The 13,606-nt window shown below is 44.3% G+C and overlaps 1 protein-coding gene across 1 annotated transcript; it reads left to right on the top strand.

Moving 5' to 3' along the window:
* The first annotated feature begins 1,391 nt into the window (after positions 1-1,391).
* Positions 1,392-6,885, top strand: ADI1 (acireductone dioxygenase 1). The gene is made up of 4 exons (XM_056488927.1): positions 1,392-1,632; positions 2,035-2,154; positions 3,657-3,836; positions 5,459-6,885. Exons 1-4 carry the CDS (start codon positions 1,513-1,515, stop codon positions 5,588-5,590), a joined length of 552 nt encoding a protein of 183 aa, XP_056344902.1. The 5' UTR covers positions 1,392-1,512; the 3' UTR covers positions 5,591-6,885.
* Positions 6,886-13,606: the final 6,721 nt, after the last annotated feature.

A 13,606-nucleotide genomic window follows, 5' to 3' on the forward strand; every position in this document is an offset into this window, starting at 1 on the left:
ACGGATGGTTAGAGCTGCAGAAATTTGTTACTTAATAGTTCTCATGCATTACAGTATCTTTCCTGAGGCAAAGTGTGAGGTTTTACAATTTTAATCACATGGTTGGAGGAGGTAGTTAATAGATCCGTGAGGATTTTTTTTCTCTCATTCAGAATTGCACATTGCACCTCATTTAGGGGTAAGGAGGGCACTGATTGAGCCCCCTCTGCTTCTTTGTATATATGCACACAATTAGCTATTTACTTTAGAAGTTTAGCTGCAAAGACATACCACCCCAATCAGTAACTTGGCTATCTTACATATTCTGTTAAACAAGCAAATCCTAGTAACTATATGGAAATCAGTTTTGGTTTTTGGGGTTTTTTTTTGGTTTTGTTTTTTTTTGAGTGGGAGCTTTGGAAAACCTTTAAGGTATGGGTAAATCATAACTGTGTAATACTGAATTTAGGCCACTTGATTACCTGAATCTAATAGGTAGATTATAATAGAAAATCTAATAGGACAGAGTTTTGTATCCATTTGATATGAATGTTTATTCTTATTCTGGAAATTCAGGACAGAAGAAAGCCAAGAGGGAGGTTACAAGATTAAGGCTGATTAAAGGACAGAAAGCAAACAGCACTTCTCAAAAGGACTTAACAGACGCTCGAGGGCCTGCAGAGGGTGGTGGATGTCAAAGTCATCTTTTCAGAGAACTGCAGCTTTAGGAGAATATTGGGATTTAGCAGCCATGATATTCAGTGCTGGCTGTCCAAACATTTCCTTGTCCTCCACGTGCCTTAGCACAGCTTCTAGAGTACATGTTTGATAACCAGTAGTGCTTAAACATAAATACTAGACATTAAAGGGATCTGGTACATTTTCATGAGAATTGGAATAGTAGTGATTGAGACACTTTGGTAAGTAAACTCTTTAGGAAGAAAAATTCTAAGGAGGGATTGTTTAAGTTGCCTTGCCATTATTACATTGTGCTTAGCTGGCTGATGGTTTATTTGCCATATAGGATCAGGCAGATGCAGAAGTGTGGAGGCTGGAGGGGACACCTCAGGGTGTCTCCTTCACTCCAGCTTGGGGAGGGCGCTGAGGATGCATCATGTATCCTCACGCATGGAGGCAACACGAGTTACCTGCGCAAGCATGTTTTGCCACTTGCTTTGTTCTAGTTTCTTTTTGGTTTTTTACATATTGTGGGGTTGCAATGCAGGCCTTTAAGCCTGAGACGTACCAGTGATTTCTGTCAGAGCATATGCGAACACCCTGGCCGTCCACTGGGTTTACCCCGGGCGGCTGGTGCGGGTGAGAAGCACTCGGGGAGAGTCTCGGCCCTCAGCCCGGAGCTGTTTCCCCAGAGCAAAGCCCCGCGCCGCGCCGCGCCCCGTTCAGCGTGTTGGGAGCGGCCCCCGTACACTGCCCTAGGCCGCGGGGCGGGCCGTGCCGCTCGCCGCCGGGCCCCGCAGCCCCGCCGGGGCGGGACGCGCTGCCAGCCCGGCCCTGCCGACCTGCGGCGGCGCCATGGTGGAGGCCTGGTACATGGACGAGTCCCAGGAGGACCAGCGGGCACCGCATCGCCAGCGGCCCAACCGCGCCGTCAGCCTGGAGCAGCTGCGCCGCCTCGGCGTGGTGTACCGCAGGGTACGGCGGGGGGAGTATCGAGGGTACGGAGAGGTGTGTGTACCGCAGGGTACGGCGGGGGCAGTATCGAGGGTACGGAGAGGTGTGTGTACCGCAGGGTACGGCGGGGGGAGTATCGAGGGTACGGAGAGGTGTGTGTACCGCAGGGTACGGCGGGGGGAGTATCGAGGGTACGGAGAGGTGTGTGTACCGCAGGGTACGGCGGGGAGCCCCGGGGCCGGGCCGGGCCGGGCCGCCCGCTGAGGGGGAGGCAGCCGGGGCAGGGCACGGTGCAGGCTCCCCGTGTCTTTGTGGCCGCTCCCCTGCCGCACCTCAGGGTTCCCACGAGTGCCCAGAGATCCGCCTTTAGCAATGGCGTCCGAATGTTTTGTTTGTTTGTTTTCCCTCTGCCTATTTTTTTAGTTGGATGCTGATAACTATGAGACTGATCCATGCTTGAAAGAGATTCGGAGAGCAGAGAACTATTCTTGGATGGATATAGTGACCATACACAAAGACAAGCTTCCAAATTACGAGGAAAAGGTACGCGAGGCTTTGCTTTCGGCGCCGTCTGCCGCTGGACACCTGCGCAGCCCAGCGGGGCACGGGCATGAGGCTGCCACGTCTAAAATACATCCTGTACCCACGGCCTGAACATAAAAAAAGAACTTTTGATAGTATTTTAAAGATAGCAGAGGTCTTTTGCTTCTGTAGATTGCCTTCAAAGGTTTTGAGGATCACTTCTGTCACTGTCATTTCAAAACTAAGATTCCTACCAGGGGAGTTCTGCCAATGCTGACTTGTCCTCAGAAAGCCTCTCTGGGATGAAGGCAAGTGGCTGCCAGCTGGGCCTGGCCTTTGAAGGCTTTTACATCCTAATGGCTGCTTGCATAATACATCTTTTTTGAGTGTTAACCCCATGGAATTGGAGGGATATATTCTTTGTACAAGAAGATTTTTTTACCATAGGGAGCTTGTACCTTGACAATTTCATAACAGCTCAATGCTGTTCAGGTGAGCCCCCTAGAAGGAGATTTCTCATCCCAGCCTCCAGGTGCAGATGGCTTGCTGCTGTGACTTAGGGACAGCAACCCAATGACACTTTAATATTTTTACTAAATTTCCATTTACCAGTGTGTTTTAAGCCTGTTGTGTTCTAGCAGTGTTGTCTTGGTAAGAAGGTGAGTTAGGTAGTAACTCATTAGGTAGATGGCCTGAGAAGGCTCTATCTGACAGAAAGAGCCATTCTTTTCAAGATGTGGGGACTTTTGCTCATCCTGGTGTGCTGGATCACTTCTGGCTCAAGGACATCTGCACAAGTGTGGCTAAATATCTTCCAGACCTGAGCAGGTGGTAATGGTACCTGGCATTGCACTGCTCACTGTGCACTAAACCTCTCAGGTCTCTGTTAATTTTAAAATGTGTTTTATCTTCTGTGCGTGTACAAAGAATTTGCCATTCCAGGAAAAAGAGAATGTTGCTGCCACTGTCTTGCCTGTGAGAGCCTGGAGCTGGGTCTTTGTGTGTGGGCAGGCATGACACACTGTTTACATCAGATTGCTGTAGATGGGCTGTGTTTGGTAGTAGCTGCATTTTCACACAGTAGTAGTACCCTGTAGAGCTAATTCAGCTCTATGTAAGTGTAAAAGAGGCTTTGTTTTTGTGCTGCATGTTGGGGGGGGAAAAAAAAGTACAAAATGATCAAACAGAGCAAGCTCAAGGACCAAATCCTGCAGTGGGAAGTTTCACCCATCTCTCTTTCAGATGGGTGTAAGCATTACTGTTGTTCAGAGAATGGTTATGTACAGCTAGAGCTGCTGTTTCTTGTCAGAGGAGTTCCTTCCCTCCAAAGGAAATGTAGGAGCCTGCTTAGGTGTGCCCTGAGACAGGGGCTGGCTGGCTGACATGGCCATCTTAACCATGTTGGTCTCCCCTGTTAGAACACAGCTGCCCTTTGAACGCCATTCTCAGCTTCTGTGCTTTTACCAGATTTCCTTGCAGTTTTCCCATGTTCAGTAGTTTTACAAAATATTTGCTATTCCTAGATAAAAACGTTTTATGAAGAGCATTTGCACCTGGATGATGAAATTCGCTACATCTTGGAGGGGTCTGGCTATTTTGATGTTCGGGACAAGGACGACAAATGGATTCGGATTTCCATGGAAAAGGGAGACATGATAACCCTCCCTGCTGGCATATATCACCGATTTACACTGGATGAGAACGTATGTTGTTGTAGACTACTGTAAATTTTGGTGACAAATCCATGTGAATGTATATCAGATTAGTAACTACATGCCCTGAGACCTGCAGTTCATTAGCAAAACATATTAAATATGAAGGAGGAGAATGAAAAATACTAAATAATTCACAGCATCTGAACCTTTCATCTCCAGGTCAAAAATTCAGCTCCTTCTCAGCTGTAACTGTAAGTCATTCCACGTGATCTCTGTGGCATATCCAGCCTTGGGCTGCCACAGTTGCCCCAGCTGTCAGTTGAGGTGGAAGAGGTGTAGATGGATCATTCTGTATTGCCTTGTTGTGTATTTTTGGGGATAGAAGAGCATGTCTGTGTCCAGCAGTGACATTTTTCACAAGTGTTAAATTCACCTTCAGGGAAAGGAAGATTTAAAGGCCTAGAGCCACTGCTTGCAACTGCTGTATGCTAAGCTGGCTTCACAGGTGATGACCTCCTTTGGAAAGATATTTTTGTCATTGGGAGTGTGAGATTGGCACTTATAATCCCAGTCTGTGTTTCTCTTCTGGTGGGTTTTTACAAACCTGCTTGTCACCCTTGCAAAAGGGGGTACATGTGCTGTCTCCAGTGGGGTGAAATGGCATCTCTGGTAAAAAGAATGGTTTTGAGAAGGTTTTTGTTTTGTATCAGCTGCCCAGATAGCAGCGTTCATACATGTGAAAAATGGAGATGCTGCTTTGGTGAAAAGCATTACTTTTCCCATTTGCATATTGAGATCCACAGCAAATAAGCTACTATTCTCAAGCTTTTTTTTTTTTTTTTTTTTCACATAGACAAAATGTCAGGGGTTATGGTTGAATCCCCAAGGAGTCTTAAGTGTTTGTTCGTGCAGTCTTCAAAGTGAAGTCTTTAGGTGCTTCTAGACCCTGGCATTTTGCAGCTAAATTCTTTTGGTACCTAACTTTATTCTTACCATTGCTAAACACTTGGGTGTAAGATAATCATCTATCAGACTAAATCTATAGCATAGTGGGCAGAAGAGGAGGCTTCCCCATAACCCCATGGTTGGAGCACTTCTGCAGGATGTAAAATCCCATTTTCTGCTGCCACAGCTGCTCCTTGCACCAGGCATACTTTTGGTTAGCTGGTGTTAGAGGCTGTTGCTTTTCTTATTGGAATGTGGAGACTTTTTCAGTTCTTGTAAGCATTATTTTTTGGGTTGTTTATGCAATCCCCATTCAGTTTTCATGGCTGTGACTTTGACACTTCTTGTATTCTCCAGAAGCATTGTGTAAACATCAAGGGTGCTCTGGCTGCTGCTGTTTAAGTAGGCAAATAGGATTTAAATGCTGCACTGCTGAGTATTGTGGATGCAGTGTGGTTTCTTTGGAATGAGGAGTACTGCTTCTGTCTCAGCTGAAGGCACTGATCATGACACAGTGTCTCACTGCTTAGGTGCCAGAGTCCTCCACTGCAGGTGGAAGCAGGAGCAGCAGTAGTGCTGTCATTTTCTGGAGTATGTGGAACTTTCAGTCCATCATTAAATGGTTTCAAAAATTTCTGCAGAAGCACAAGTGAAATCTTAACTTTGGAATGAAGATCCCTTGAAGAGGAGCTGTTAAATTTTTTGTCACTCTTGTTCTTGGGCAGAATTACGTGAAGGCAATGAGGCTGTTTGTTGGAGAACCCGTCTGGACTGCGTACAACAGGCCGGCTGACGATTTTCCTGCTCGGAAACAGTATATGAAGTTTTTGGCTGAAGAAGCACCTAATGGTGTCTGAGACCTGACAGGTGGAACATCCTGAAGCCCTGCCAGAATAAATGTGCCTTCTTGGTTCTCACTGATAAAGCTTGTATTTACATAGGAAATTGGAATCACAGAATCATAGAAAAATTCAGATTGAAAGGTCATTTGGACGTGATTTAGTCCAACTCTGTGAATTACTATGCCAGTTTTAAAGCTAGACCAAGTTGCTCAAGTCCCTGAAGTTTGGGATCCTCTGGTGGTGGAGGTCCCGCAGCCTGTCCAGGTGCTGGTTGCAGCACTTAGTTGCTGCCGTGGCCAAGCATTTGTTCTTCATGCCTATTGCCCTTTCATTGCATGTCTGAGGAGAATCTGGCTCTGTCTTCTTCACAGGCCCTGCTCTAGTAGAACCTGTAGTTGGGTCTCCTCTGAGCCTTCTCCTCTCCAGGCTGCACAAACCAGTGCCCTTGGCTGGGCTCCCTTCTGTTAACTATGATGTTCAACATGTTTTGCCCTAGTTCTGGTGACTGGGGGATGTCACTTGTAACCACCTGATAGTTAAACTTGACCCACAGACTGTTTTGAGCCCAGTGGACCCGAGGTTCTGCATCTTCCCAGTAGTTTGTATCCTCAGTCAGGCTGCAAGGCTGCTGTGGGACAGACCAGTGAAAGTCATGCTGGGGTCAAGGTGAATGGCACCTCTGGTGTCCCCTCTGCCACAGAGCCATTGCCCCGGCCGTCAGTGTCAAGCACAATGTGTCCTTGGTGAATTGGCCCTGACTGGTTGTCACCCATTAGGGTATCTCTTGTGCCTGGAACACTGTCCATAATGGCTTATTCTGTAACATTCCTGGGGACTGAAGTAGGGCTGAGCAGCCTGCAGTTTCCAAGATCTTCTTTTGTGCCTTTTTGAAGGTGGTGATATTATTTGCCTTTTTCCACGAAAAAGGTTTTCCTGATCTCTGTGACCTTTCAAAGATGCCAGCAACTTTGCAGTGACATTAGCTAGTTGCATTTACAGTTGCTCAGGAATCCATTTTCTAACCTTTTTTTCTTGGTATTTCTGGCAGGTAGAATTGCAAGAGGTGGGCTACATTAATATTCATTTTGCTCAGAATCCATGCTAATGAACTATGTAGGATTCTGGTTTTAATTAAAGAAAATAAACCCTCCTTCATTCTTGTCTAAAAATGTTCATAAGAGAAATTTGCATAATCAGCATTTTAGTATGCAGCTTTCCAAGTTCTGCTCTGGTACATAAAGCTGTGGTTTTCTCAGTAAAATGTAGCAATTTGTTCTTGTGAGTTATTAATAAAATTACTTTGACCTGGGTATGTTGATTTTTTTTTTTTTTTTTTTTTTTTTTTTTTTTTTTTTTAATTGGTTTGTTTGGGTTTATTCCTCTTGCTGACATTTAGGACCCATTGAACAACAGTGTTACTATAATTATTTAATTATTAAATAATTAACAATCAGTTCCTTGTGCTGGCACTGATTTGTTCTGTAACATGGGACAAATCACTGACTGTGACTCATTTGCTTGAGCTGTGGAGTAGGCTTAGGCACACTAGGCTGGTTTTCAGTAAATGCCTTGTGCAAACACAGGACATGGAGCTCCCCAGCAATGGGCACTGGAGCGTTTTGCTCTTCTCAGTGATGAATTATGGCAGCTGGGCACATGTACTGCTTGCTCCAGCTCTCAGTGGAAGATGAGCCAATTGCAGCCTGTGTGCTTATTTCAGCCAGATATAATACATGCTCCCTCCTTGCAGTCTCCTAAAATAAAAAAACTCTAGAAGGAAGTTGAAATGGCCCTACCTGGATCTTCCTAGTGTAGCAGATGATGGATAATTGGAATTTCCTACTGCTCTTTCCTATGAGTGTGTGCACAACCATTCTTTAGTAGGTTACAGTGTGTTTCTCACTTTGTAGCAGCATTACTGTTAAGGGTTTCTAGGTGTTTTATTTCTTTTAGTTTTTCCAAAAGTGAAGTTGCAGTTTTGGAGTGAAATTGTACTAAACTTGCAAGTTGGAAAGGGTGAAGAAAAAAGTCATGTTTCCTGGGGTTTGAGTTGCAGGCTAGATGAGATGTGGGGACACAGCTGACCCTTTAGTCTGCCAGTGTGGGCTCAGTTTATTGGAGGGGCTGCAGGCACAACCCAGACTTGCAGAACTGAGACTCACTGAGGTCTCCATGCAGCCAGCACTGGCTTTTGTGCCATGGTCCATAAGCCTGTTTGAAAAATCAGTGTCGTGAACAAATAGGAAGTATAGCTATAGTCAGACACACAGGGGAGGCTGTGCTGTGACATGTGCCTTACTGGCTCAGGGGTTTGTGTGCCACTTGTCTGAAGGGAGAACTTGAATGTCCTCTTGAACAGCACAGTGGGGCTTCCTGCTCCCAGAACAAACTGGGGATTTTCAAGGTACAAATACAGGAATAAATGACAGTCGTTGCCTGCAGCAGATTTTATTCCTTTGATTTATATGCCACAGAAAATTTGGTTTCTGAATGTAAAGTAAAATGACTGCTTTCTCCTGGTGCTGGTATCAGTCCCTGGTATGTCATCTAATTCACCCCCCTTCTAAGCTTTTGTTTCCTTTTTTTTTAAACAGAAGCCAAGGTGAGACTGTTCATTCCTCCTATGGGCCTTTCTGTTTTGATCTCTCTCTGCAAAAGGAGAGGTGGGGCAGCAGCACAGGCCCTTAGGAACCCCACTTACAGAGCAGCCATCCCCTGCCAGGCTGGGGGAGAGCGAGAGCAGGTAATGCATTCTCCTCGGGAGAGATTTACAGTGTGGAGCAGTGATGAGGGATGGACAGTAAAGCAGCTGCCTGCAGCAATTGCTTTCAGCAGCCTGCTGATGTAGGATGTGACCTGGGAAGCAGGACTGAACCACCTTGTTTTGTTGCCTCTCTGGAGGAATATATACACCCAGTACAGCTCCCATCTCCTGGCTGTCAGAATAACACACGATCACCCCACTGGAGATCGTTCATCATTTTCATAGCACAATGCATTCTGCTGCTGAGAGGTGGCAGGGGCTGTGGGGGTCTGACTGTCAACACTCTGGAGTCCATGCCCTTTAGTGCTATAGGTGTCTTTGAAAGGGTGAAAGCTTTGCACTCTCAAAGTGGTTTTTGTCAGCCAGGAAAAAAGCAATTTGGGGCCAGTATAAAGATTCCACACCTGCAAAGAGGTTATGTGAGAAATTACAGTGGGAGGAAACAGCTGGGCAGAAAAAAATATTAATAGAAAACATTCTAGAACGCAGAGAGATGGGAAGGAGAGCATGACATTCCTTTAGATGAAAAATGCAGTTTATTTTCATCGTGATTTTTGTGGTTTTTTTCTTTCTTCCCCCACCCCCCCACCTCCCCCCACCCCCCCAAAATGCAAAGTGAAATTGATTTTTGGTCCAAAAACATGGTTCTGTTTTACCACAGCTAGTGGAAAATCTTGGTACATTGATGTAGTATGAAAATTCATGTAAGTAGATCCAGCAACATCATATTGGCAGCATTAACTCAGGCATGATTTTGTATTTCAGCTCCTCCAGGATTAAAAAAAATAGGAGAAATGGTACTGAACTGAGATGTTTAAAAATAGGTTTTTTTGGTACCTATGTATTATTTTCTGCTTTAATCCAAACTTCCCTGAAGTGGCATATATCCCATTTTCTCATGAACATCTTGGGAGAGCTTTTCTGAAGTGGACTCAGTGCAAACTGTGGATGGACAGTAGGATCTTCAATAATTTAGGTGGGCAAACTGGTGGCTGCTCTCCCTTGTTATATGTCCTGGGGCAAGTTTCTTTGGCTGGATTTTTTAATGAAAAGACATTTCATGGCCAGCAGGTAGTTAACTAGTAACATCCACTTGGGGGGGCCTGAAAATAGGTGAAGGGAAGTGCTGCTGGTGATGAGTGTCTTGCCCTGGGCTGCCTGATAGCAGGGGCTGTGCTGCTTCCTGCAGCCCTGGGAGCTGGTAGCTGCCTCCTTGACTGGTAAAAATCCTCATGTACTCAGAACATCGAGTCCTACTGGCAGAATAGGTACTCTCCTGCCGGATTTCTGGTTCCAGAAACCAGAACTTGAACTTGGAACTTACGAGAAGGGACAGTTTCCTGACAAAGGCAGTCTAGTATCAGCTGGCAAACACCAGCACACGTGAAGACTGATGCAAGCTGAGCACTGCTTTGAAGAATATTTCTTCCTAGCCACATTATGGACTTAGACATTTGGCCAAGCTGTAGACCTGACTTGTGCTATGCTTGAAAATGACATCATTTGTTTGTGACTCTTTCCTGGGAAAATTATAGAAATTCTCAGATTCTCCTCCAAATAGGGGAGAAAGTCTGACAGTAGGGTTACTGCCAGTTGTCTTCTATTTCCTGAAGCCAAATAAACATATCAACTCATTGGGGGATTAATTGGTGTTGCAATTAAAATATTTCTGGCTCAAAGATGCAGATTTCATCTGATTTACTGCACTCATTGTGATTTTACAGCTTAATTCCCAAAACATTTTGTGTGGCTGCAAAAAGGTAATATTCTGCTATACCTGCAATTTGAAAAACCTATTTTTGTGCAACTGAGTAACTAGCTCTCATTATTTATTAACTGTATAAATATCCAGATAAGGCAAAGAAGCAAAATTTCACAAACCAAATGCTTGGGGAAAGATTCAACAGTTAAAGGACTGTGAATCTCTTTCAATTCTGGCTTCCCCTGCTGCAGTTCTCTCTGGGATACCTGCATTAATTTTGTTTTATTCTCTATGCTGCTTCTCAGAGTACCAATTAAAAACTGTTGTGCCTGTCAATATTGGCTGGTAGAAAATTGGGCTGGGTATGCTCTGGGATTGCCTTTGGTCACAGACACAGCCCAGAGCAGCCAAGCTGAACTCTGGGTTCTGGTTTCCCCTGTGATCACAGGCATTTGAGCTGGGAGAATTTGATTTGGGCCTGCCCTCAGGCTTATTTTTTTTTCCCCGAATGATTCAGGCAACTTAAAGCTGTTCATGGGAAAGAGGTGACGCTGTAACAAAACAAAGTGGTGGCCAGGTTATGCACAATGAGCTGCTGCCCCAGCCTGGGGTGGGCTCAGTCCTGCTGCCTGCACTGCAGCGTGTCCCAGAATTTGAAGTACTTGCTCACATCTTGCATTGCAAATAGTGTTTTGGTTTGGGTTTTTTTTGTAATTTTTTTTTTTTTTTTTTGTTTCTTTGTTTTTTGGTTATTTTTTTTTTGGGGGGGGGGGTGGGTTGGAATTGTTGTGGGTTTTAATAAACAGCTCTAGTTCTTTACTTCAGTTTTTTCAATTTAGTACTGACAGTTTTGACAGTTTTTCAAAGCCAAAGAGGAACCTTGCCCCCACTTCCTTCCTTGCCTCAAAAAAGTAACATCCAATTTTTTCCCCTCTTTGTGGGAAAATTATAAGCCTTTATTTCTTCCTTTCAGGTGGATTCATTTTAATGACTCTCCTACATAATAAACTTCTGCAGATGACTGCCCAAATCTAGGATAGAAAATTTACATGTTGATCCAGAACAGCTTGGAATGGCAGCACCTAGGTCCTCCTCCCCATCCACACTATTCCTCCCTAAAAACAGGGTTGTGACCACCTCTCATGCCTCTTGAAGATGAGAATCTTTAAATTTGTAATCCCCAGACTGGCTGGGAGAATTAAGTGGGAAAGCAGCTTTCTGCTACCATTTCCTGAAAGTGCTGGGGCTTGTTTGCATCCAGCACTATGCAACTGTTGTTCAAATGCCAGAAAGTCTGTGCAGGTTCTTACATTGTAAGGTACCTCACTGGTAAGAAAATTTCTTCCTCAATGTTTAATTAAATGGGTAGTAAGCAGGATGAAAGAAGTGGATGGCATCTTCCTTTGAACTCTTATAGTTGTGAGGAACTCACTTTGTTTTAACATCTTTAACTTCCCTGGCTTCTGCTCAGGACAGCAGCGATATAAATTGCTACTGAGCAACCCCAGAGAACTTGACCCTGCCTGCTGTGGGTCTTCCTGTCTGAAATACATTTGCATCTGTATTTGATGCTTCAGTCCCATTTTGCCACGCTGCTTAGTTGCAAGTTGCAGCAGAGAGGGAATGTGTGTTTCTCACTGCAGCTGGTGATGGCAGTACCACACATCCTGCACTTCTCTTTCAGATGGCTCCAGCACATGCTGATTAAGTGTCAGCTGACAAATGAGAGAAACAGAATTTAGCTGCACAGAGATCACACCTGCTAATCCCCCTCTCTGGGTGGATTTGCAAAACACCTGCAGCAAAGGCTTGACAGGGGGGCTGTCTGTGCACCTCTGATTAGACCTATAGTGCAGAAAGCCTAGCAGCCTCCCCGGGCAGCGTGGAAATTCCCAGCACATCCTCGTGTTGAAAGCCTCAGGATGATGTGTCTGAAGAGGGCGTTAGCTGGCTGTGAGTTCTTCCACCAGGTCATTGAGCTCATCCAGCTTGTGCAGAGCACTCCTGCTGACATGAAGGATGGGGTAGGTGAAGGAATGACATCCTTTCCAGTACACTGGCTGAAGTCCATTGTGGAGTTTCAGGCATGTCTGCACGTGCCTTTGGGGAACACTCAATGTGTCCAGTCTGAAAACTGAGGCACAGGAAAACGTCAGTGACCAGCTGGTGAGGGGATGCCATTATCACCTGAACTGCAGTTAGGTATTAGAAATGCCAGAGATGCTCAAGTTCTTCTGAGGATCAGAGTCTCTGTGCATAATGTAATTATCTGAATGTCTGAAGTATAGCTTCTTTTCTCCACTTTTAATAAAAGTGGGAATTTAAATGCAAAAGTTCTGTTAAGGCACATTAAGCTTTAAGATTTGAATACAACAATCGGTGCATTCAGGCTCTGCTTTCCACAGCTTTTCTCACTTAGCCAGATGACATATGCATGCTGTGTTTTAGAACTGAGCTCTGCCCTCATTTACACCAGGAACCCTCATTAAATTCAGCTGAAATCACTGAATTTAACAGGATTGCCTGGTGTAATTAATGTTTTGAGGACAAAGTTTGTCCTTAGCTTTAATGTTTTAACATCATATAGAATTTTCAGATGTGTAATAGGGAGAATTTAGAGAAATCGAATACTTGAGTTGTATGTATGTTGAATCCAAACCATAAAGTGACATTGAGTCTTGCCTGCATTTCATAAGCAGTTAACAATTTGCATACATCCAGCAGTGATAGTATGCCTTTGCATTTAAATTTTAATTATTCTGCAAGTCTACCAGGATGTCACTTGTTTAATGGCTCGCTGAGCTTAGAGGTCACCCAGTCCAAGTCTCCTCTAATGGCATTTTTATCTGAGTAAAAAGCTTCTACTAATAAGAACACAGCAAACATGCTGAAATAAGACCTATGTAGTAATACACATGATTAGAATGTAGAGAAATTTGGAGAACAGGGGATTTTGTTTTCAGAGTGTTTCTTTTATAATGGTTATTTTACTCTGACTAGGATAATAAATTTTTATTCTCTGCTGATCAGAATACAGACTGTCATTTCCATGTGCAGTATCAGGCACTAGAGAATCAAAAAGGAAGCTTTTAACTTCAGTTGTAAAGAGGCAAGTAGCTTCAGCATGCTGGATGATGATGGATCATGTACTTTCACTTAGCATTAGAACAGACAAACGACACTTCCTGAAAGTGTAGGCAACAGTACAATAATACAACACGACACTTCCGTCTAAATGTATGCGAATCTCTTTTATATTATTTTACATATTATTGAAAAAAAAAATTAATGGGAATTACAGATAGCTTGGGTTGGAAAGGGCCTTTGAAGCTCATCTAGTTCAGCCCTCTCCAACAGCACAGACCTTCCACTGTAACAGGTGGCTTAAAACCCATGGAGTCTTTGTCTTGAATGCATCCAAGGATGGGGAGTCTCTCTGGGCAAACAATTCCAGTGCCACACCAACAGGAATAATATTTTTCTTATGTCCAAGCTAAACCTATCCTTTTTTGGTTTAAATCTGTTGGCCCTTGTCCTATCACTAGATGTGGTAAATTGTTCAGTG

Source organism: Oenanthe melanoleuca, chromosome 3 (assembly GCF_029582105.1).
Source record: "Oenanthe melanoleuca isolate GR-GAL-2019-014 chromosome 3, OMel1.0, whole genome shotgun sequence".
NCBI classification, from domain to species: Eukaryota; Metazoa; Chordata; class Aves; order Passeriformes; family Muscicapidae; genus Oenanthe; species Oenanthe melanoleuca.